The 23779-nt window shown below is 44.3% G+C and overlaps 1 protein-coding gene across 1 annotated transcript; it reads left to right on the top strand.

Moving 5' to 3' along the window:
* Positions 1-5912: 5912 nt before the first annotated feature.
* On the top strand, positions 5913-21567 carry TXNDC15 (thioredoxin domain containing 15). The gene is made up of 5 exons (XM_010844495.1): positions 5913-6159; positions 12866-13353; positions 15790-15953; positions 18210-18340; positions 20838-21567. The coding sequence occupies exons 1-5, from the start codon at positions 5928-5930 to the stop codon at positions 21032-21034; spliced, it is 1212 nt and encodes a 403-aa protein (XP_010842797.1). The 5' UTR covers positions 5913-5927; the 3' UTR covers positions 21035-21567.
* The last annotated feature ends 2212 nt before the right edge of the window (positions 21568-23779 follow it).

Below are 23779 nucleotides of genomic sequence, written 5' to 3'. Positions count from 1 at the left end.
ATAACTTTCCTTCCAAGGAGTAAGCGTCTTTTAATTTCATGGCTGCAGTCACCATCTGCAGTGATTTTCGAGCCCAAAAAATAAAGTCAGCCACTGTTTCCACCATTTCCCCATCTATTTCCCATGAAGTGATGGGACCAGATGCCATGATCTTAGTTTTCTGAATGTTGAGCTTTAAGTGATCCTTACCTTCTGGCATTTATGTCATTGTGTAGTCCTATCCTACACGTACATGGTAAGATGTGGAGCCAACAGGATATTACAGAAATGATGTGTGATTTCAGAGTCTAGGACATAAAGGACTGCAGCTTTATCATTGTTCTTTTGGATCACTTGGTCTCGGGGAAGCCATCTGTCAGGTCATTAGAACATAGAAACTGTCCTATAGAGAGATCCACATGATTAAGAACTGAGCCTTCCTGGCAACAGTCATTGTCAAGTTGCCATCTTGGAAGCAGATCTTCCAGCCCCAGTCAAGCCCACAAATAACCGTAGCCCAAGTCAGCATCCCAACTGCAACTGTATGACACATCCTGAACCAGAACGGCCCAGCTAAGCCCCTTCTGAATTCCCAACCCACATAAATGGTATGATATGATAAACGGTTGTTACTATTTTAAGACAAAGTTTTAGGGAATTTTTTATGCAACATCAGATAATCAATACACTGATTATAAATGATTGTTAGGTTATACTAAGTAATCATGTACATAAGAAATAGCCAAGTCATAAGATTTCCCCTTCAAATTATTATTAGGACTCAATTATACTGGTAAGGCGGAGAAGGCAATGGCACCCCACTCCAGTACTCTTGCCTGGAAAATCCCATGGACGGAGGAGCCTGGAAGGCTGCAGTCCATGGGGTCGCTGAGGGTCTGACACTACTGAGCAACTTCACTTTCACTTTTCACTTTCATGCATTGGAGAAGGAAATGGCAACCAACTCCAGTGTTCTTGCCTGGAGAATCCCAGGGTTGGAGGAGCCTGGTGGTGGGCTGCCGTCTATGGGGTCACACAGAGTCGGACACAACTGAAGTGACTTAGCAGCAGCAGCAGCATACTGATAAGGACATTAGCAACTATCATCATCTTCAACTAACTCTCCCTCACCTCTGCCAGTCTTTCTATCACACAAGCCTGGCAAAACACTAACTCTGACCTAACTTTGGCTCCCTTTTATTTCAGGGCTGCTAAATGTTATTGGAAAAAAATGCTCAACTGTGCCAGTTGCCATTATAAATTCCAGCTTTGCAACCGCAGCAGGATCCCCAACACTATCCTCTAGTAGTATCCTTAGTCAGCTCTCATGGCATTTTATTTAGGTTATTTCAGATTTCCATTCTCCATACTCCTTAGATCCTTAGGTATTACCACAGGCTTTCTCTCTCTCAGCAGATCACTTTTCTTCTTACAGAGAAAATAGTTTATCTGCATTCATCCTCTCCTTCAATTACAATAAAGGAGGTATTCCTCTTACTGTCTCTAGTTTATCCTTTGGATCCCACCCTACTTTCTTCTCAAAAATTACCCTCCTATACCTTAAACCTCTCTCAATAGGATCCTTCTTGTTACCTTTGAAACAGTCAATTTAGTTAAATCTAATATTTATGTATATAAGCTCTTATGAAGTATTGGTTAACAGTGTAATAACATTTGAAATGGGTTCCTGATTGTACAGTATTGTAAAAAGTTTTTAATTCAGATTAATATTCTGGCCTCAGCTCTGTGAGAAACTCCCTGTATGACACTGAACGGTTTTCTCTGTGCTTTAGTTTGCTAATGAGTCAAATAAGAATGATATCTCTGGGAAAAAGCCTTCTGAGTGAAATCATAAATGCCACGGGCTTAGTAGCCAGGTCGGAAATGCAGAGGTCTTCTGGTTTTATAGTTGAGTTTATACTTGTGATCATGCCAGGCAGCATTTCATGTACAACAAAGTAAAGCATGATTCTGATTAGGAATGAAACTTAGGGTATGTGCCCTGAGTAGATAAATGGGGAAGAAGAGACTATGATTAAAACAAATATATATATATATATAACTACACATATATATGTATATATATAAATATATATTAAATAAAAAATATATATATTTGGCTGTGCTGGGTCTTTGTTGCTGCAAGAGGGATCTTTCAGTTACTGTATGTGGGATCTTTAGTTCTGAACTCTTAGTTGCAGCATGTAGGATCTATTTTCCTGACCAGGGATGGAACCTGGGTCTTCTGCCTTGGGACTGGGGAGTGTTAGCCCCTGGAGCACCGGGCAGTTCCTTTTTTTTCCCCTCTTTTTAAAAAGAGTTTCCTTAACTAATATACATTGCCTGATCTAACCTGTGCTTCAGGACATAACTCTCTTGTATATCTTGGGAGGCTACTTAATTATTGAAGGAGCTCAGTTTAATCTCCTTTTGTTATAACTGCAAAGAATATCCAGTATTGATGAAATAATAATTAGTACATTGGGTCATCTTAAGTCCATCAAAATACAACATCAAAATGATACAGCAGGAAAGGAGCTTGGAAGAATAACTATGTGAATACATGCCCAAAGTACTGATTTATTAATTAAATATTCTCATCAGATGAAAGGTATTACAGTATAAAATAACATGATCTAATTATCTATCCTATTTTAAAAAATCACCCAGGAAATTCCCTGGTGGTTCCATGATTAGGGTTACCTGGTTCCATTGAAGGGGGCACAGGTTCCATGCCCGGTTAGGGAACTAAGATCCTGTATGCTGCACAGTACGGCCAAAAAAAAAAAAAAAAATCACCAAAACTTAGTGACTTAAAACAATTTTTAAATCTCTATTTCAGTGGGCCAGGAATTTGGGAACAGCTCAAGCTGTACATCTCTGGCTATAGTCTCTCAGGCAGTAGTAGTCCACTGGTGGCCAAAGCTGGAACAGAGTGGGGCTGGGATCAGCTGGTGGTGGTGGGCATCTTTCTTCATGAAGCGTCACAGCTTCTGTATGCAAGCTACCTTGAACCTCCTCAGAGCACAGCAGCTTCAGGACAGTCCGTCTACCTACTCAGTGGCTCAGGGTCGCCTGTGAAAGCTTCCAGCAAAAAAGGATAAAGTTGTGTAGCCTCAGAAGTCATACAGGATCATTTCATAAACTGCCACATTCTCTTGGTTATATGTGAATCACAAGCCCAATCAGATTCAAGGGGAGGGGAATTAGGTTCTACCTGTTGATGGGGTGGGTTTCCCTGGTGGCTTAGTGGTAAAGAACCCACCGTCCAATGTAGGAGATGTGGATTCAATCCCTGGATCAGGAAGATCCCCTGCAGAAGGAAATGGCAACCCATTCCAGTATTCTTGTCTGGGAAATCCCATGGACAGAAGATCCTGGCGGGCTTCAGTCTGTGAGGTTGCAAAAGAGTCAGACATGACTTAGTGACTAAACAGCAGCAAAAATTGATGGGGCAGTGACAAAACTGCTTTGCACAACAGCATGTGGGATGGGGAATATTTTTGTGGCAATCTTTAGAAAATACGCTTTGCCACGGTGATCTTGTTGTTGTTCAGTTGCTAACTTGTGTCCAACTCTTTTGATCCCATGGACTGCAGCACACCAGGCTTTCCTTTCTTCACTATCTGCTGGAGTTTGCTCAAACTCACGTCCATTGAATCGATGATGCCATCCAACTGTCTCTTCGTCTGTTGCCCTTTCTCCTTCTGCCCTCAATCATTCCCAGCATCAGAGTCTTTTCCAGTGAGTTGGCTCTTCATATCAGATGGCCAAAATACTGGAGCTTCAACTTAAGCATCAGTTTGATCTTACAGTACAAGGGAGTCTCAAGAGTCTTCTCCAGCACCACAGTTTGAAAGCATCAATTCTTTGGGGCTCAGCCTTCTTCGTGGTAATCTAAATGAAAGCAAATACTTGTCTGTTGATGAAAGAGGAGGTGGGGGCGGAGAGAGAAAGAGGTCCTCATGACACCAGACTAAAATAATTTAGATAAACCCATCAAGGGGGATGGACTTCCCTGGTGACTCAGATGGTAAAGAATCTGCCTGCAATGTGGGAGACCTGGGTTCAATCCCTGAGTTGTGAAGATTCCCTGGAGGTGGGCATGGCAACCCTCTCCAGTATTCTTGCCTGGAGTATCCCCATGGACAGAGGAGCCTGGTGGGCTATCATCCATGGGGTCGCAATGAGTTGGAAATGACTTGAGTGACTAAGCACACATTAAGGGGTACAAAGTGAAGGAAAGTTACATGGCTCAAAATAGCCTGGAGTTAAAATTCCCCTCTGGGTCCTCCCCACCATTCTATGTAAAACAAAGAACTCTCTCACCCGAAGAAAAAAAATGGACATTAAGGTAGATTATACCCAGCTCCCAGCCGGTCCAGCCTCTGGCCATCTCCAGAATTCCTTGCACTAGCTGTTTAAGAGATAACTATTCCAAACAACCTTGGAGACGAACAGGGCCCCTTAAGACAGTAGATTTCCACATATATGCCTATATATACTTACTCTTTTCTTGGGTTAGTGCAGCAGCTCACTAATCTGACTACTGCCCCTTCTCCCCTCATTAAAGGTGATCTGATCTGTTCCTGTAAAGTGCTGGTCTTGTTCTTTTTCCGACCTTGCCTTCTCTAACTCCCTTACCCTACACAAAACACTGTGACTGCAGGTGTGTAGCTGTGAGTAACAATTTCTCCTTTCTTTTAAAAGTATTTATTTGGCTGCATCGGGTCTTAGTTCTGGCATGTGGGATGTAGTTCCCTGATCAGGGATTGAACCTGGGCTCCCTGCATTGGGAGCCTGGAGTTTTAGCCACTGGACCACAAGGGAAGTCTCAACAATTCCAAATATTATCAGCCTCTTGTGTAAACAATCCCCAGGATGTGTGGTGTTGGTGCACATAGTTCAGCCAAAGAAGATGATGTCAACTTTTTTACCTAGAAGGAAATGAAAGTAAAACCTGTTTTAAACCTGAATGTTTTAAACTCTCACTGAAAATAAGTGCATGTGCCACCTGGTGGTGAGACAGTCAAATATACATTCTGTCCTGTTGGCTGTATATATTGAGTTGTCATCAGAGGTAGCATTTATTGTAAAACAAGTCTAACATCTGGAAGTGCATGTGTCCAAACAGACAGCCAAACACAGGGGAATATGACATAATAAAGAGGAAAGAGAATGTGGATGAGCCAAATCAGCCTCCTTTTCATTAATCCTAAATTCTTTTAATCCTCTGTCCCATTGGCTTTTCATGCACCTTCAAATCCAGTAAGGACAATATGTTGTTGTTAGTTGCTAAGTCTATCCTATTCTTTGCCATCCCATGACTATAGCCCTCCTGGCTCCTCTGTTCATAGGCATTCCTAGTCAAGAATACTGGAGTGGGTTGCCGTTCCCTTCTCCAGGGGATCTCCCTGAATCAGGGATGGAACTGGAGTATCCTGCATTGGCAGGTGGATTCTTTATCCCTGAGCCACCAGGGAAGCCCAAGGTTACGGGAGAAAAAAAGAAAATCTTTGCTACTACACTGTTGGGTGTAAGGTTGTTATTCCAAAAGATGACTGTAGTGATCTAGTTTACAAATGTGGGCTCTTCCACCCATGTTGTCCATTGTCCCAGATCCTTCTGGACCCACTAGAAAATTTACTATAGCAAAACTAGGGCAGCCTATCAGTGGTCGGTCTCTTACAGTGAAAAAAATCATTCGTTGTTTATGTGAATTTTTAAAAATAGACATCCTGTGTTTTATCTGGCAACCTGGGAAGGATACCTGGAGATCTGAACCTCCATAAGCGCTCCAGCGGGAGGCTTCTGGGCCTTTCTGGCCCGAGAAGGAAGTGCTGGGCAGGGGCGCGCCAGGCCGCACCAGGGTCAGGCAATTTGGAAAACAGCCCGGAGCCCCAAGGCGCAAGCCAGAGCCGAGCCGGAGCCGGCCGCCCGACTCCAAGATGGCGCCCTCGGCTGCTGCCAGCTGCCAAGATGGCGATGCGGGACCGCGCCCGCGCTCCCGGCCTCTCCTCCCCCAGCCTTCCTCCGCCGGGGAGCGCGAGTCGCGTCGCTGTGCGCCTGTTGCCCTTCGGCCTGGGTGTACGGGCCGGTGCCCGCCCCGCACAATGCGGCTCCTAGGTTGGTGGCAGGTTCTGCTGTGGGTGCTGGGGTCTCCTGCCCGCGCCGAGGAGAGTGAGTACAGGCTGGGGCCGTGAGCGGCGGCGCGGGAGGCTGTGCGTGAAATGACCGGCAAGGCGGTCTACCTGGGCGACGCTCTTTTATCTGCGCGAAGGCCCCGATCTGCGCGCCTCGCCTCTCCCTGGCGCCCCTCTCCACGTTGTCCTGACCTCTTTCCTCCGGTGGTCCCGGCTCGCGGTCCGGGGTGGGAGGCGCTGGGGCGGGATGCCCCGACCGTGTATTAGCGCTTACTGAGGCGTACCCGCATGTGCTGAGCACTTTATTATTAATGATAATCATAACGAGTAGCCGACCTGTACCGTGTCGCAGAGTCGGACACGACTTAGAGACTGATCGACAACAACCGTGCCCTTAGTAGGAGCCAGGAACTGTGCATGGTACTTTCTATCATTTTCTCCTTTTGTCTTCCCACCGAGATACGTTCTGAGTATCCCTGTTTTACTGATGAAGATGCTGAGCTCAGAGAGGTGAGCATCTCTGCCTACATTTGTGCTTCTGGTAATTGGCAGAGCCTGTATCTCTCACTGCAAAGCCCGCGATTCACTTTGCACCCTGCAGACCACTTTCTTAAGAAGGTCGTTCTTGCTCAGGTGCCTGTGTGAAGGATAGATGGGAACAACACAGCAGACACCCCGGGTAACCCGCTGCTTGCCAGAACGTGCTCTCAGGCCCTCCTGCGTGGGGGAAGGCAGCCACCTGGAGGCATGGGTGGGACTTACTCTCATTGCTCTTTCTCCCCACTCCTCACAGCTGTTAAAGTCCAAACCCTTTGACCGTGCTTGTTATTCAGAACTTAACAGGAATACGCGGGCTTCCCAGGTGGTGCTAGTGTTAAAGAACATGCCTGCCAATGCAGGAGACAGAAGAGATGCAGCTTTCATCCCTGGGTGGGGAAGATACCCTGGAGGAGGGAATGGCAATCTACCCCAGTATTCTTGCCTGGAGAATTCCATGGACAGAGGAGCCTGACGGGCTACAGTTCATGAGGTCGCAAAGAGAAGGACACAACTGAAGCGACTTAGCGCGCATGCATCAGAAGTATGCAGGTCTTTCCTTTTGCAACAGTGTCCTGGAAAGAGGCAAGGCAGCCGGCTTGCTGAGTTATGAAAAGTAATGAAAACAGTCATTAAATGCCACGCAGTATCCTTAGCACGTTTTGAGCATCATTTGTTATTTTTATTCAAAAGAACTTGTTTCTCTATCACAAAAATTGTATAACTATACTGCCAACAGCAGCAGAGTCCATAGGGTTACATCGATGGTGGAGAGTTCACTGGATATTTCCAATGTCCTGAAGGTCATAAAGGAGAAAAGGAAAAGAAAAAGTACTCAAAACAAATCCAAAACAGATGGTGACTTTGGGGAGAGACGTCCCATGACAGTTTCTGTCTTCCCTTATTCTTACTCAAAATTCTAACTCTCTGCATCACTCAGACTTCCTTTTGATTTTCTATAAGGGAAATCTATCTAGTTGTACATGAAGGTGATCAAGAGCACCAGATTCTATTTTGTGCCCTGATTTTTTTCTCTGGAGAGTCTTTCAGGACATTGGCATTCTCCATTTGTTTTCTGTTCAGTCCAGTCCAGTTCAGTCACTCAGTCGTGTCCGACTCTTTGCAACCCCATGAATCACAGCACCCCAGGCCTCCCTGTCCATTACCAACTCCCAGAGTTCACCCAGACTCACGTCCATCAAGTCAGTGATGCCATCCAGCCATCTCATCCTCTGTCGTCCCCTTCTCCTCCTGCCCCCAATCCCTCCCAGCATCAGAGTCTTTTCCAATGAGTCAACTCTTCACATGAGGTGGCCAAAGTACTGGACTTTCAGCTTTAGCATCATTCCTTCCAAAGAAATCCCAGGGCTGATCTCCTTCAGAATGGACTGGTTGGATCTCCTTGCAGTCCAGGGGACTCTCAAGAGTCTTCTCCAACACCACAGTTCAAAAGCCTCAATTCTTCGGCGCTCAGCTTTCTTCACGGTCCAACTCTCACATCTATACATGACCACTGGAAAAACCATAGCCTTGACTAGACGGACCTTTGTGGCAAAGTAATGTCTCTGCTTTTGAATATGCTATCTAGGTTGGTCATAACTTTCCTTCCAAGGAGTAAGCGTCTTTTAATTTCATGGCTGCAGTCACCATCTGTAGTGATTTTGGAGCCCAGAAAAATAAAGTCTGACACTGTTTCCACTGTTTCCCCATCTATTTCCCATGAAGTGGTGGGACCGGATGCCATGATCTTCGTTTTCTGAATGTTGAGCTTTAAGCCAACTTTTTCACTCTCCACTTTCACTTTCATCAAGCTTTTGAGTTCCTCTTCACTTTCTGCCATAAGGGTGGTGTCATCTGCATATCTGAGGTTATTGATATTTCTCCCGGCAATCTTGATTCCAGCTTGTGCTTCTTCCAGTCCAGCGTTTCTCATGATGTACTCTGCATATAAGTTAAATAAGCAGGGTGACAATATACAGCCTTGACATACTCCTTTTCCTATTTGGAACTAATCTGTTGTTCCATGTCCAGTTCTAATTGTTGCCTCCTGACCTACATACAGGTTTCTCAAGAGGCAGGTTAGGTGGTCTGGTATTTCCATCTCTTTCAGGATTTTCCACAGTTTATTGTGATCCACACAATCAAAGGCTTTGGCATAGTCAAAAAGTAGAAATAGATGTTTTTCTGGAACTCTCTTGCTTTTTCCATGATCCAGCGGATGTTGGCAGTTTGATCTCTGGTTCCTCTGCCTTTTCTAAAACCAGCTTGAACATCAGGAAGTTCACGTGCTCTAGGCGACCTGGAATGTTGGTTAGGTTCGGGAGAGCAGATCTCTACAGAGCTGGTGCATTTGAGAGTGGGGTTGGCTCCCCAGTCTGTCACCTTTTGTTCTTCTCCAGACTTTTAGCCTCTCTGGCTTCATCTCCTGCTCTCATCTTAAGAACAATCCAGTAATCATGTTGAGTTTGACTTCTGATTATACATGCAGTACATATTTATCAACCCAGGGCTACAGAAAGACTGCCATCCCCACCATCTTGGCAGAACTCCCTGTCCAGGCACCCAACCCCTTCCCTAGGTCATAGTCAAAATAGCGCTTGACCCACTTCTGTCAGGACCTGCCTTGCTTCCCAAACCCTGTACTCTGCTGTATCTAACCTGTCATCTCTCCCTGCTTACCTGTTTTCCCATCAGTTTTATGTCCTTAAATTTATCGTATGTCCTAAAAAACAAATCCTGTCCCTTAGCCCCCTGCTGCTGCTGCTAAGTCGCTTCAGTCGTGTCCGACTCTGTACAACCCCATAGACAGCAGCCCACCAGGCTCCCCCGTCCCTGGGATTCTCCAAGCAAGAGTACTGGAGTGGGGTGCCATTGCCTTCTCCGCCTTAGCCCCCTACCTGCCCATAACAACTACTTGCTCTTTCTTTTCTTTTTCAGAGCTAGGTTTTCAGAAAGAATTGTGTATGCTTATACACTGATAGATACCACATATAAGAAAGATCATACAGTATTTGTTTTTCTCTGATTTATTTTACTTAGCATAATGCCCTCAAGGAGATCCATCCATGTTATTGCAAATGGCAAGATTTCCTTTTTTTAAATGGCTGAATAATGTGATATATATACACACATATATAATATCACATTAATATATTATTAATGTGATATTAACATATTAATGTTAGTATGTATGATGTATATATCACATTTTCTTTATCCATTCATCCATTGATGGCTTTCCTGTCTTGGCTTTTGTAAATAATGCTGCAGTGAACATGGGCTGCATATACCTTTTTGAGTGAGTGTTTCTATTTTCTTTGGATAAATACCCAGAAGTGGAATTGCTGAATCACCTGGTAGTTCTATTTTTTATTTTTTGAGGAACCTCCATACTGTTTTCCATAGAGGCTACACCAATTTACATTCCTGTTGATAGTGCATAAGGGCTCCCCTTTGTCCACACCCTTGTCAACATTTGTCATTTCTTGTCTTTTTGATAACAGCCAGTCTAACATGTATGAGGTGATATTTCATTGTGGTTTTGACTTACATTTTGATCTGTGTTTTTTTTTTTTTTTATCTTGTGTTCTCTGCATCTACTTTTTAAACATGTAGTGCAGTTGTTGCTGTTTTAATAGCCTTGTCTAATAATTCTGACAACCGTGCAAGTTCTGGGTCAGGTTTGATTATTCTCATTATGGATAATGAGGAGAATTTCCCTGCTTCTTTGCACGCCTGGTAATCTTCGACTGGATGCCAGATGTAAATTTTTAGTTTGTTGAATGCTAGGTATTTTAGTATTCTTATAAATATTCTTGAGCTTTGTTCAAATATCCAGTTATTTGAACACAGTTTGATTCTCACTTTTCAGGTTTGCTAGATGAGAGCAGAGCTGTATTTACTTTAGGGTTAATTGGGCCCTACTAATCCTCCTGCCAGTGCAGGAGATGTGGGTTCGATCCCTGGGTCAGGAAGATCCCCTGAAGGAGGAAATGGCAACCACTCCAGTATGCTTGCCTGGAAAATTCCATGGATAGAGGAACCTGGTGGACTGCAGTCCATGAGGTCGAAAAGAGTTGGCCACAACTTGACAACTCAACATGCACACACCAAAGCAAGTCCCTTTTGTGCACTCTTCCCAGGGCTCTGTGACTTAGGAGGTTTTCCAGTGTAGTGGGTGGGGACGGGTCCTATTCCCAGCTCTCTGTGGGTATTGGGTAATTGTTATCTCTAATCCTTTTGTGGTTCTTTCCCTGGTTTTGGGTAGTTTACTTATATGCATATGCTGACCAATACACTCAAGGAGGCCCTTCCACAGATGACCAGAGGGCTCTTTCTGCAGCTCTCCCATCTCCAGGGTTCTGTTGTGCAGACTCTGGCTTTCTTAGTCTTTCTGGACCCTCCATCTCAAGGAGGGAGTCAAGGCAGGAACTCCCTCAGGCAGTAAGCCGGAGCTGTTGTAGGGTTCTTCTCATCTGTTTCCTGTGTTTTCAGGGATCACTGTCCTTCCCTGTCTCAGTCTCCTGAAGCTTGTTGTTGCACATATTTGGCTGTTTTGGGGGTTGTTTTGGGAGGGAGAGTAAATCTGGTTTCTGTTTTTCTACTTAGCCTGAAATGAATTCCCGGAGAGTGTTTTTGAATTGCCGAATGAGTCTGCAGACATCTGTGGAAATGTTCTTTGAGACATTATACAAGCATGCATACCTTAGGAAGCTCCCAGACCCCTCCCCAGCTTTGAAGCCAGTTGGTCATTCACACTCTGGTAGACATGCTGTTTTGCATGCTGGACTCCTTCCACAGCTGCTGGCTCCCCAGCCATATGGTGGACTCGTTCGGGTGCAGCTGCACTCATTCCTTACCCAGAGTCTGGTGGCTGTTTTTGAGGTCATGAGAGGTGCAGGGCAGGAGTCATTATTACAGAGGTGAGTGGAGCTTGCTGTATGGATGTATGAGACTGCCTTGGACTCCTCACTTACCCAAACCTTTGGCTCAAGCCCCATCTAGTGGCTCCAGAGTGAGAGGAAAGCCTCCTCTTCTGGCTGCTGTGCCAGCTCTGCTGGGCACATCTTTAAGCACTCCTGTGGGCTGTAGCCCAAGGGCAGCAGGCAGGAAAGCAGAGGCCAGTGGTGGAGGCCACCCCAGGAAGAGCTGCTGCTAGCTGTAGTGGTGTTCCTCAGGCAGTGTGGCCTGGCAGCCCTCTGAGGTATCTTGCAGGAGGGTAAGGCCCGCTCTGGAGCAGCAGTCGCAAGACTTCGCTCCTGTTGCTTACTGCTTTGTGCCATTGCGCATCACGCTGAACCTCTGTACTTCAGCTCAGTCATCTATTAAGTTGACTTGGTAACCTTCATCCCATCCATCTCTCAGAGCTGATATAATGGATGCAAAGATGCTTTGCCACAGTAGAATCTTCTACATTGTTCAGTTGCCCAGCTGTGTCTGACTCTTTGCGACCCCATGGACTGCAGCACGTGAGGCCTCCCTGTCCCTCACTACCTCCTGGAGTTTGCTGAAGTTCACGTCCATTGCATCCGTGATGCCGTCCGGCCATCTCATCCTCTGATACCCTGTTCTCCTTATGCCCTCAATCTTTCCCAGCATCAGGGACTTTTCCAATGAGTCATCTGTGTGCATCAGATGATCAGAATACTGGAGCTTCAGCTTTAGCATCAGTCTTTCCAGTGAATATTCAGGGTTGATCTCCCTTAAGACTGACTGGTTTGATCTCCTTCCTGTCCAAGGGACTTTCAGGAGTCTTCTCCAGCACCACAATTAAAGGCATCAATTCTTGGCATTCTGCCTTCTTACAGTCCAACTCTCACACCTGTACATGACCACTGGAGAATCTTCCATAAAACCATCATTATTTTCTTGGATAGTCTCATCAAACAAATTAAATTGTTAAAGTGTTTGTATTGTATTTTCCTAACTGGATGTCTGAAGTGGAATGTTTTTGCTTGTAGTCCACATGGCAAGCTGCAGGTTTCATGTGAAGCTGTGCGCTTGTCCACTTCTGGGCATTCATTAATCTAGTACCCCCTTGTGATCTTCTTCATGACCTGGAGAATGATGGGTGGCTCTCTAATGGTTTAACGGGAATGTAACTTTTTACTCTGGAGGGGAAATTTTTCATATTTGAGAACTGTGATTCTTTGGGATTCATTTATTTTGAAGTCAAATATGCCTGAGAACATGCTGGCATGTTTTAGTTGCAGAGAAAAGAAGTCACTTATGGTCAGAGGAGCAGCCTGCTTACCCATTCCAGGTGGGGGCTGTGTACATGAATGAGGAGGTGCCTTCCCCTGACCCAGTGGGCCAGGACCCGTCTGCAGAAGAGACGGAGGCGGTGCTGGGGCTGGATGCTGACGGCAACCACATGGTGATGTTGTCGGTCATTCCCGGGGGAGCCGAGGACAAGCTGAGCCCAGAGTCCAGCAGCGGCACCTGCGGGGCCGGAGGGGAGGAGGGCTCGAGGTGCAACCTCCGGGAGAGCCTCTTCTCCCTGGACAGAGCTGGAGCAAGATTCTCGGAGCGAGAAGAGGAGTACTACAGTGAGCCTGACGTGGCAGAATCCGACCCCACCCCAACTGAGGACGCCAACACCACCGAAAGTCTGAAATCCCCGAAGGTCAACTGTGAGGAGAGAAATGTGACAGGATTAGAAAATTTCACTCTGAAAATTTTAAATATGTCACAGGTAGGAAAAAATTATTTAGTACTTTTCTCCTTTTCTGCACATTGATTTTATGATTTAATCCTCTGTCATCTTTCACATGCAGAGTCATAATCTTCACCATGTTGCCAGTGGGATAGCATTTAGTGGCTGCACTGGTGAAAATTCACCTGACTTTTAGGATGTATGTAGGGAAAGGAGGAGATATGACTAGTGTTGACTGTGCTTTTTAGGTGGCCTAAACCTAGTCATCCTTGGGGTAATCTCACTGCCAAGCCTCATGATAAAAATCCCAGTGGACGGGGAGGTGCTTGGTATCAGAATCATAGCACTTTCCTTCTCAGTGAGGTACTTGTTATGGAGACATAAAAATGATATATCTGAATTACTAGAATTGTAATTTAGCATTGTTTGGACCAGTCGTGTCCCTGAGAAGTTTGTTATATTGATGGAAAGTTTTTTTTTCCCTCCAGAGAGTATGAACCTAGTGTTTACTCCGGACTGGGAGCTGACACATTCGTCCAGGGCAGCCATGCTTTCCAGCTAGTTGGATAAATGGTGATTCTAAAGAGAATGCCAGGATTCTGACTAATGTTTTCTGTAAGATTGTTAAAGCCAGAGAGCAGAATGGATTCAGGCTGCTTATATAAGAAAAGAATCCTAGCTGTGAGAACTGTGGTTGCTTATTTTATTATTATTTTAAAAATAGTTATTTATTTGGCTGCACTGCGCATTGGTTGCAGCACGAGGGGCCTTCAGTCCTCGTTGCAGGATCGTCAGTTGCAGCATGTGAACTTTTAGTTTCGGCGTGTGGGATCTAGTTCCCTGACCTGGAGTCGAACCTGTGTCCCCTGCCTTGCGACCACAGAGTCTTAGCCACTGGACCACCAGGGAAGTTCCATACAATTGCTTATTTTAAATTAGGGTGCGTACAGTACGTTGAGCACCCCTCCAAGGCAGGTGTCACACCCCTGCGTGGTGCGTGGTGCGTGGTGAATGCTGTGCCTCAGCTGTGTGGACTGTCTCGGACTGTTCCATACATAAACAGGAGAAAGCACTTTGAGTGGTCAGAGTTAGCGTGGTGGCAGGGATGATGCACCCTCAAACTGAACTAACCTCTGGCCAAATACATGGAGCTGACTGCTGAGATTATAGCTTGGGCCTGAGACCACAGTGCTTTAATGATTCTGTTAGATTGTGTGAGATGCACAGTTCTAAGGTTGGGACATTAGCTTGTACCCTGTGAGTACTTAGTGTATAATTAAGAATTATGAAAAATATTAAAATTGCTCTATAGTAATATTAAGAAAGCTTAGAGGAGGAACCCTCCTCCACTGTTAGTGGGAATGTAAGTTGGTGCAGCTGCTCTAGAAAACAGTATGGAGGTTCCTCATCAGATTAAAATTAGAGTTGCCATATGATCCAGCAGTCCCACTCCTGGGCATATATTCAGACAGAACCACAACTCAGAAAGACATATGCTGGCCTTCCCTGGCAGTCCAGTGGTAAGACTTTGTGCTTCCACAGCAGGGGGTGTGTATTTGATCCCTGGTTGGGGAACTAAGATCCCACGTGCCACATTGTGTGACCAAAAACAAACAAAAGAGACGTGCACCTTTGTGTTTATAGCAGCACTATTCACAATAGCCAAGATGCGGAAACAGCTGAAATGTCCATTGACAGGTGAGTAGATAAAGAAGGTGTGGTATGCGCACGCGTGCGCGCGCGCACACACACACACACACACACACACACTGGAATATTAATCAGTCATAAAAAGGAGAAAAATAATGTCATTCGCAGCAACGTGGATGGAACTAGAGATTATCATACTAAGTGAAGGACAAAGACAAATACCATATGATATCACTTAAAAATGGAATCTAAAACACAACACAAATGAACCTGTCTACAAAACAGAAACAGGCTCACAGACAGAGAACACACCTGTGGTGCCAAGGGGAGGCAGTGGGAAGGAATGGACTGGGAATGTGGGATTAACAGATAACAGGGTGGACAGACTATTACATAGAAGATGGATAAACAACAAGGTCCTACGTAGGGAGCATAGGGAGTTATGTTCAATATCCTGTGATAAACCACAATGGAAAAGAATATGAAAAAGAATATATGTATGTATAACTGAATCACTTTGCTGTACAGCAGAAATTAACACAACATTGTATATGAATTACTACCTTTATTAATATAAAAAAAAAAGGAAAACCTTGGAGGAAAGTTGGTGATGCGTCATTTGATGCTGCTTTTCTGCTGGTCCGTGGATCCATATGGGTCCACCCCAGAAGGTTCTCCAGGTGCTACAGTGCTGTCTCCCTGCTGTCTCCGCCCCCACCTCCTCTCCCTGGTCTCAGTGGTGCTTCCTGCCCTTGAGTATCCTTCCAGAAGAAGTACCCATCCTTTACTGCTGACTGTAACACTTTCTGTTTTTTTTTGCCACAGGACCTTATGGATTTTCTCAACCCAAATGGTAGTGACTGCACTCTAGTCCTGTTTTACACCCCTTGGTGCCGATTTTCTGCCAGTTTGGCCCCTCATTTTAATTCTCTGCCCCGGGCGTTTCCAGCTCTTCACTTTTTGGCACTGGATGCCTCTCAGCACAGCAGGTATCTTCCCCTAGTATCTTCCCTCAGTGGGGTTTATGTCTCATCCCATTGGATGATGGTTATAGTTACTCGGGGGTCGTAATCAGTTAAGTTAGGAGCAGAGGAGGCCGGCTTGAACTTGAGCTTTGAAATGGAATTGAGGGAAGGAAAGACAGTGTGAGCAGTGAGGATTGGCACATTCCTGAGGGAGGCTTTCTGGAGGCTCCTTAAGAAGAAAGACAGTTCTTCCCCTGGTGGAATTTAAAGATGGCCCTGCCTGATGGCAGGGGAGGGGGCAGAGGATGTGTTAGGGTCCTGGCCAGATTGAATTAGCAAAATTAGTATCCTAAGTATGTTCTTCCTGTGTGACTTTCACCTGCAGCGTAGGTCCCCAACCTAGCAGCCTAACTCTTGGCACCCCTGTTTTATGTCTGCTAAGGATTTCTTTCTTTCTTTTTTATTCTTCTTATTTATTGTGGTTGCGCTGAGTCTTTGTTGCTGTGCGTGGGCTTTCTCTAGTTGTGGTGAGCCTTCTCTAGTTGTGGTGAGCTTGGACTACTTTTTGTTGCCACGTGTGGGCTTCTCATTGCAATGGTTTCTCTTATTTCGGAGCATTGGCTCGAGGCGCCCGGGCTTCAGTAGTTGCGGTACTCGGGCTCAGTAGTTGTGGCGCATGGGCTTTATTGCTACCGGCTGTGGTATCCTCCCAGACCAGGGATCGAACCTGTGTCCCCTGCATTGGCAGACAGATTCTAATCGTCTGTACCACCAGAGAAGTCCTTTTTTTTTTTTTTTAATTCTTTTCTTTCCTTCTTGGCGTCCTTCCTTCTTTCTTTTTGCTTACATTTATTCTTGAATGCATGTTCTTGGTAGACATTCAATAAATTTGATGAATTATTTTAGGACTTTGATATACATTTGCCTGTGTTTTGTAGTCTTTCACAGTGTTCAGTGGGGTTTTGTCTTTTCTGAATGTTCAGTAAAATAAGTTACAAAGAACTTAACTTACAAAGATGTTAAATATTTTCCCTGTGACTGTGTCTGAGGTAATAAACCATGTCCTCCTCTCCTGCTGTAAGTCAGATGCTACTTCTTAGGTCACATAGCGGTTGTGTGTGAATAAATTTGGGAAGTTTGGAAGATGGTCAAGTTGGTGATGAAAATGAGGCCCTGACTTCAGTGTGGATAATGTTTACCTGAAATTGTTTATGAAGAAAGAAACTGCCCCACAAATTAGTATTTCCCACAAAGGCTTCAGGGAAAGATCTCAGTGGCCTGGCCCAAGGTTACAGACTGACTGGAAGGACATTTGAAGTCACTGTCCAGCTTTGACCAGGCCCTGCACTGGCCCCCTAGTCAGCAGGGCTAGCTCCCAGCACCTGCTTAGCACTCTTTGCTTATGGATCTGACACCAGCCTCCACGCTATCCTCAGTTCCCTGCGGGCTTTTATCATCCCTTTGGTTGCTTCTTCATTTCTGCCTTCTCAGTGCCTGGTATGGTGCCTCAAGTTATGGAGAATACAGGATACTCTGTCTTATTGTATTGTGGGACATGTATTTGCCTCATACGTTAATATTTATGTTACAGCATATTTGCAAAAGAAAAAAAATCCTGATTATCCAATATTACCATTTTATTAGTGGGGGTAACTGAGGCTTAGAAAGGTTAAATAATCTGCCCAAAGGTCACACAGCTGATTCAGTGTTAGAACTCAGGCTTGAACCCAGAGCATTTTGACTTATACCACTGCTCAGTATTCTGTAAAAGCTGAAACAGTTCTGCTCAGGTCATGTTACTTCCGAATTGTCCAGCCTTAATTGTGAGCTTCCTGGTGTGTTTGTTAGATTGTAAATTCCTTTGTACCGACTCACCAACCTAACTGGTTATCCATAAGTTGAACCTTTTATGAGGGATAGAAATGAGCATTCTGGAGAGTTTGAAGTTTCTTCTGTCAAGTAAACTGACACAGCGTGCTTTGTCCATGCGTTAGAATTTTCTGGTCTGATCTGTTTTGGCTCTTAGGAACAAAAGTAGTAGAATAATTGTGTCAGGAGCAGCTCCACGTTGTAATAGAAAGCAAGTCAGAGAGCAGAACGGGAATACCCCCAACCATGACCCATGACGAAGGCAGTCAGAAACAGCCACAGCCTATTATTTCAGTGTCAGAAGCCTCCACAGGTCACAGGAAACTGGTCCTTTCTCATGTCTTTCCATCCGTTCTGATATCGTAATTGTGTGGGGAAGCCCACAATTAATTCAGGTTTTCTCTCTTGTAGCCTTTCTACAAGGTTTGGCACCGTGGCTGTTCCTAACATCTTGTTGTTTCAAGGGGCTAAACCAATGGCTAGATTTAATCATACAGACCGAACATTGGAAACGCTGAAAATCTTCATTTTTAACCAGACAGGTATGTAGAAATAATATGCTGTAGAAGACGACATTTTATTGCTGGAGGAATATGCCTTCTGTGACTTTTGATCAGCTATTACCCTTAAGTGAAGGGTTCAAGATTGGCTTTGGGATGTAAAACTTTTTTTCTGATGAAATGTTGTGGTCCTGTTAAATGTCTGTCAATCAGTGGCAAGCTTAACATGATTAAGTAATACTCAGTTCAGTTCAGTTCAGTCGCTCAGTCGTGTCCAACTCTGTGACCCCATTAATCGCAGCACGCCAGGCCTCCCTGTCCATCACCAACTCCCGGAGTTCACTCAGACTCATGTCCATCGAGTCAGTGACACCATCCAGCCATCTCATCCTCTGTCATCCCCTTCTCCTCCTGCCCCCAATCCCTCCCAGCATCAGAGTCTTTTCCAATGAGTCAACTCTTCACATGAGGTGGCCAAAGTACTGGAGTTTCAGCTTTAGCATCATTCCTTCCAAAGAAATCTCAGGGCTGATCTCCTTCAGAATGGACTGGTTGGATCTCCTTGCAGTCCAAGGGACTCTCAAGAGTCTTCTCTAACACCACAGTTCAAAAGCCTCAATTCTTCGGTGATCAGCCTTCTTCACAATCCAACTCTCACATCCATACATGACCACAGGAAAAACCATATGATTATAGATAGCTTTGAAAAAATGTAACAGCTTTATTGAGATAACATTCACATGCCATACACCTATAGATACATTTCTATATACATTATTCATTCAAGCGTAATATTTACACAGAAATATGCATCAGTTGGAGAAGGCAATGGCGCCCCACTCCCATACTCTTGCCTGGAAAATCCCATGGATGGAGGAGCCTGGTAGGCTGCAGTCCACGGGGTTGCTCAGAGTCGGACACGACTGAGCGACTTCACTTTCACTTTTCACTTTCCTGCGTTGGAGAAGGAAATGGCAACCCACTCCAATGTTCTTGCCTGGAGAATCCCAGGGATGGGGGAGCCTGGTGGCTGCCGTCTATGGGGTCACACAGAGTCAGACACGACTGAGGTGACTTAGCAGCAGCAGCAGCAGTCACTAGTGCCTGTGACTCCTGATGAATTTTCAAAACAAAGCGAACACCTTGAGTAACCAGTGCTCAGATTCAGAAAGAGAACCTTACCAGCCCCCTTTCTGCACTATCACTCCTGTTCCCCCCAAGGATAAGCACCGTCTTCACTCCTACTATCACAGTATAGCATTCCTTGTTTTTGATCTTCATAATGCAGACATACAGTATGGATTCTTATATGTCTGACTGGTTTTACTCACCATTACGTCTGTGGGATTCATCTGCATTGTTGTGCATGGTTGTGCTTTTTTCATTTTTGTTGTTGTATGGAGTTCTATCTATTAATTTATGTGTGCTAAGTCACTTCAGTCGTGTCTGACTCTGTGCAACCCCATAGATGGTAGCCCACCAGCCTCCCCGGTCCCTGGGATTCTCCAGGCAAGAACACTGGAGTGGGTTGCCATTTCCTCCTCCAATGCGTGAAAGAGAAAAGTGAAAGTGAAGTCGCTCAGTCGTGTCCGACTCTTTGCGACCCCATGGACTGCAGCCCACCAGGCTCCTCCATCCATGGGATTTTCCAGGCAAGAATACTGGAGTGGGTGGCCATTGTTGATGCTATTTTAATTCCTTAATATTTGCTGAAACACAGGCCCTTGTTTTTATCCTTTAGAAGTCTGAGCACTGAATACTGATGAAATTTCCTTCATTGGAAAAGTTCATTCCTCAAAAGCTTTAATGCCTCAGTTATGAGCACCCACTTTTTCCTGAAATATATTCATTGGAAGTAAATAAAAATTATAACATACCTTCCACATATTCTTAGCTGTATGTAATTACTTAGATCTAACACAGAAGAACAAAGAGCTGAATTACTTTATGGGAGTAACTACCTACCAGGTATTGAGTTATTCCAAGTCTTGTAAAGGATCCCTGCTTGTTGTTTAGACTGATATGGAGAAGGGGAGCCAATTTGTTCAGTGCTCTCACAAAACTTAGAACACAAGTGAAATCTATGTAATCACTTTGGTAATCACTGCTCCCACTGTTGGTTAGTTGCTCTAACAATTCCTTCAGTAAATTATTTTAAAACATTTTGAATTTAGCATTACTCACCCTGTGACAACATTCTGTAGACTCCTGAGAATAGCTTTACTAAGTTGTTGAACTTTGGTCTTGAAAGAGAACAAAAGACACCTCAGACAATGCACCGACATAGACCTTTCTGGTGAGTTCACTGAAATTCTAGTGTTTTAGCTTTGAACAGCTGAATGGATTCCTGCTCCTTTGATGTGGTGGAGAGAAGGGCAAGTTACAAATTACACTGACAGGCAAGTGAAGCCATCCCAGGTTTACAAGCTGTGCTGTTTAAGACCACATATCATTTTGCATGCCATGCAGAATACTTAAGAAAAATCTGTAGTGGGAATGTTTTCTATCTCGTTTGAAACAAAACTGATTTCTCTTTCAGGTATAGAAGCCAAGAAAAATGTGGTGGTAACTCAAGCTGACCAAATAGGCCCTCTTCCCAGCACTCTGATAAAAAGTGTGGACTGGTTGCTTGTATTTTCCTTATTCTTTTTAATCAGTTTTATTATGTATGCTACCATTCGAACTGAGAGTATTCGGTGGCTGATTCCGGGACAAGAGCAGGAACATGCGGAGTAGTGATAGACTCAAAGGACAGTTGGGAAGAATCTCAATCCTTCATTTCAGAGACTAATGCTGCCATTTCATGTGTTTTCTCCAGTGAAGTGTTGACTTACAACTTTAGTCAGATTGAAAGAATCATGTGTTTGCTGAACTGTTGAATGTGTAAAAAAAATTATAAACTGATGTTTTAACTAGTCCTATAATAAGCAAATGCAAACATATTCAGTAGAATTCACCATTCTTGTTTTTACTACTTGAACATTTTAAGGGACTAATCCAGTTTGACATGTGAAGATGTATTCTGGTGGAGTCATGAACACAGTGACAGTATGCTTACTTAGGCAGAAAAAAGACTTTCAGATTGTAGATTTAGAAAACTGTTGATTTCTTGTATACATCTAAGGAAGTTGATTTTCTGTTCATTTGTCTTTTCTCTTCCAGAATCAGTAAGCAGGAAAATGTTCTTCTATGGAAAGAATAGTTAGGATCAATAGGTGTGACCTTACAAGTAGCAGCTGATGGGAAAATAAAGAGTCGGATACTATGGTATTTGTGACCTCTGATTTCACTGAAAGGATCTGAAGTGGTTTAAGAAGTTGTTTCTGGGTAAGGCAGATGTTAATCAGCATGCATTAACTGAGCCTTAAAATGTTCTTGGCCTTCTGCTAGGTTTAGTGAAAGCTGAAAGACATATTGAGTACTGTTGTTGCCCATAGTTGATTATGGTCTAGTTTAGGACACATGTAGAAAAGAGACAACCTGTAATTTACATGAAATTTTCGAAAGGCTGTTTCTCAAAGATCCCTTAAATTCAGACATGACAGCTGACTACATAATAATAAACTACTATTATACTGATCATTTCCAGAGTTTAGATAGTTTAGATCATAAGGTATTCTAAGTTCTGTGAAAATAGAACCTTAGATGAGCCTCCTTCCCATAGTGTAACATTCGATAGGGGTTTACAATGTATGTGTCATGCTATGGACAGCTGTGGCTGGGGTATTCCCTGGCAGGAGGGGACCAGAGCTCAGAAAAGTACCATTATTATTTCCATTTCACACAGGAGCCTAAACTGGCATATTGAGGTTAAATAACTTCAGTTCAGTTCAGTTCAGTTGCTCAGTCGTGTCCGACTCTTTGCGACCCCATGAATCGCAGCACGCCAGGCCTCCCTATCCATCACCAACTCCCAGAGTTCACCCAGACTCACGTCCATCGAGTTAGTGATGCCATCCAGCCATCTCATCCTCTGTCGTCCCCTTCTCCTCCTGCCCCCAATCCCTCCAACCATCAGTCTTTTCCAATGAGTCAACTCTTCACATGAGATGGCCAAAGTACTGGAGTTTCAGCTTTAGCATCATTCCTTCCAAAGAAATCCCAGGGCTGATCTCCTTCAGAATGGACTGGTTGGATCTCCTTGCAGTTCAAGGGACTCTCAAGAGTCTTCTCCAACACCACAGTTCAAAAGCCTCAATTCTTTGGTGCTCAGCCTTCTTCACAGTCCAACTCTCACATCCATACATGACCACAGGAAAAACCATAGCCTTGACTAGACGAACCTTTGTTGGCAAAGTAATGTCTCTGCTTTTGAATATGCTATCTAGGTTGGTCCAAGGAGTGAGCGTCTTTTAATTTCATGGCTGTGGTCGCCATCTGCAGTGATTTTGGAGCCCAGAAAAATAAAGTCTGACACTGTTTCCACTGTTTCCCCATCTATTTCCCATGAGGTGATGGGACCGGATGCCATGATCTTCGTTTTCTGAATGTTGAGCTTTAAGCCAACTTTTTCACTTTCCACTTAATAACTTACCTAGGTTATATACATAGTATGCTGATGAATCTAGGATTTGAACTTTCATATGTGTATCTGTATTTACAATATTTAAGAAAAAAAAGCCCTCTAATTATTCCATCTCTTATAATAATGTTTGAATATTACCATGTGTGCCACGTATTGCTTTAAGTGCTTGACCTACACCATTTCCTTTATCCTGTACAGTGGCCCTCTGAGGTTGACTCCACTGGAAAATGAGTAAGTGAAGCCCTAAATAACTTGCTGTTCATTATATACTTCCAGTGGTGGAACCCAGCTTCAAACTTAAGCATTCTCCAGAGCCTCTATGTGGGCTGGAACCCTGTCCTGCCTTGATGCTATGGCCCAGGCAACCATCATATGCATAACACTCCAGTCTTTCTCTTATGTTTCCCATACTTGTGGCGATTATATAGCATCTTTTTCTCCCTTCTTTTGATTAACAGTGATAAATATTTCACTGTTGGTAATACTGTTCCTAGCCATGGCTATAGTATAGGCCGTTTAATAGATTCAGCATTACTTACCTAACCTGTCCTCTTGCTGGATTTATGGTTTTGTATATAATCTTCATTTCTGGAATGTGAAGTCAAGTGGGCCTTAAAAAGCATCACTACGAACAAAGCTAGTAGAGGTGATGGAATTCTAGTTGAGCTATTTCAAATCCTGAAAGATGATGCTGTGAAAATGCTGCACTCAATATGCCAGCAAATTTGGAAAACTCAGCAGTGGCCACAGGACTGGACAAGGTCAGTTTTCATTCCAATTCCAAAGAAAGGCAATGCCAAAGAATACTCAAACTACCGCACAATTGCACTCATCTCACATGCTAGTATGGAGAAGGCAATGGCACCCCACTCCAGTACTCTTGCCTAGAAAATCCCATGGACGGAGGAGCCTGGTAGGCTGCAGTCCATGGGGTCACTACGAGTCAGACACGACTG

This window comes from Bison bison, unplaced genomic scaffold, assembly GCF_000754665.1.
Source record: "Bison bison bison isolate TAMUID 2011002044 unplaced genomic scaffold, Bison_UMD1.0 scf7180017864203, whole genome shotgun sequence".
Classification (NCBI taxonomy): domain Eukaryota; kingdom Metazoa; phylum Chordata; class Mammalia; order Artiodactyla; family Bovidae; genus Bison; species Bison bison.
This window is presented reverse-complemented; position numbering and strand designations above follow the sequence as displayed.

What these genes read in the sequence shown, in the direction of transcription:
- TXNDC15 (XM_010844495.1), top strand. Translation starts at nt 5,928, where the DNA reads ATGGCGCCCTCGGCTGCTGCCAGCTGCCAAGATGGCGATGCGGGACCG. An exon ending in TCCTGCCCGCGCCGAGGAGA is followed by an intron (nt 6,160 to 12,865) that starts GTGAGTACAGGC and finishes GGCATGTTTTAG; the next exon opens with TTGCAGAGAAAAGAAGTCAC. An exon ending in AAATTTTAAATATGTCACAG is followed by an intron (nt 13,354 to 15,789) that starts GTAGGAAAAAAT and finishes TTTTTGCCACAG; the next exon opens with GACCTTATGGATTTTCTCAA.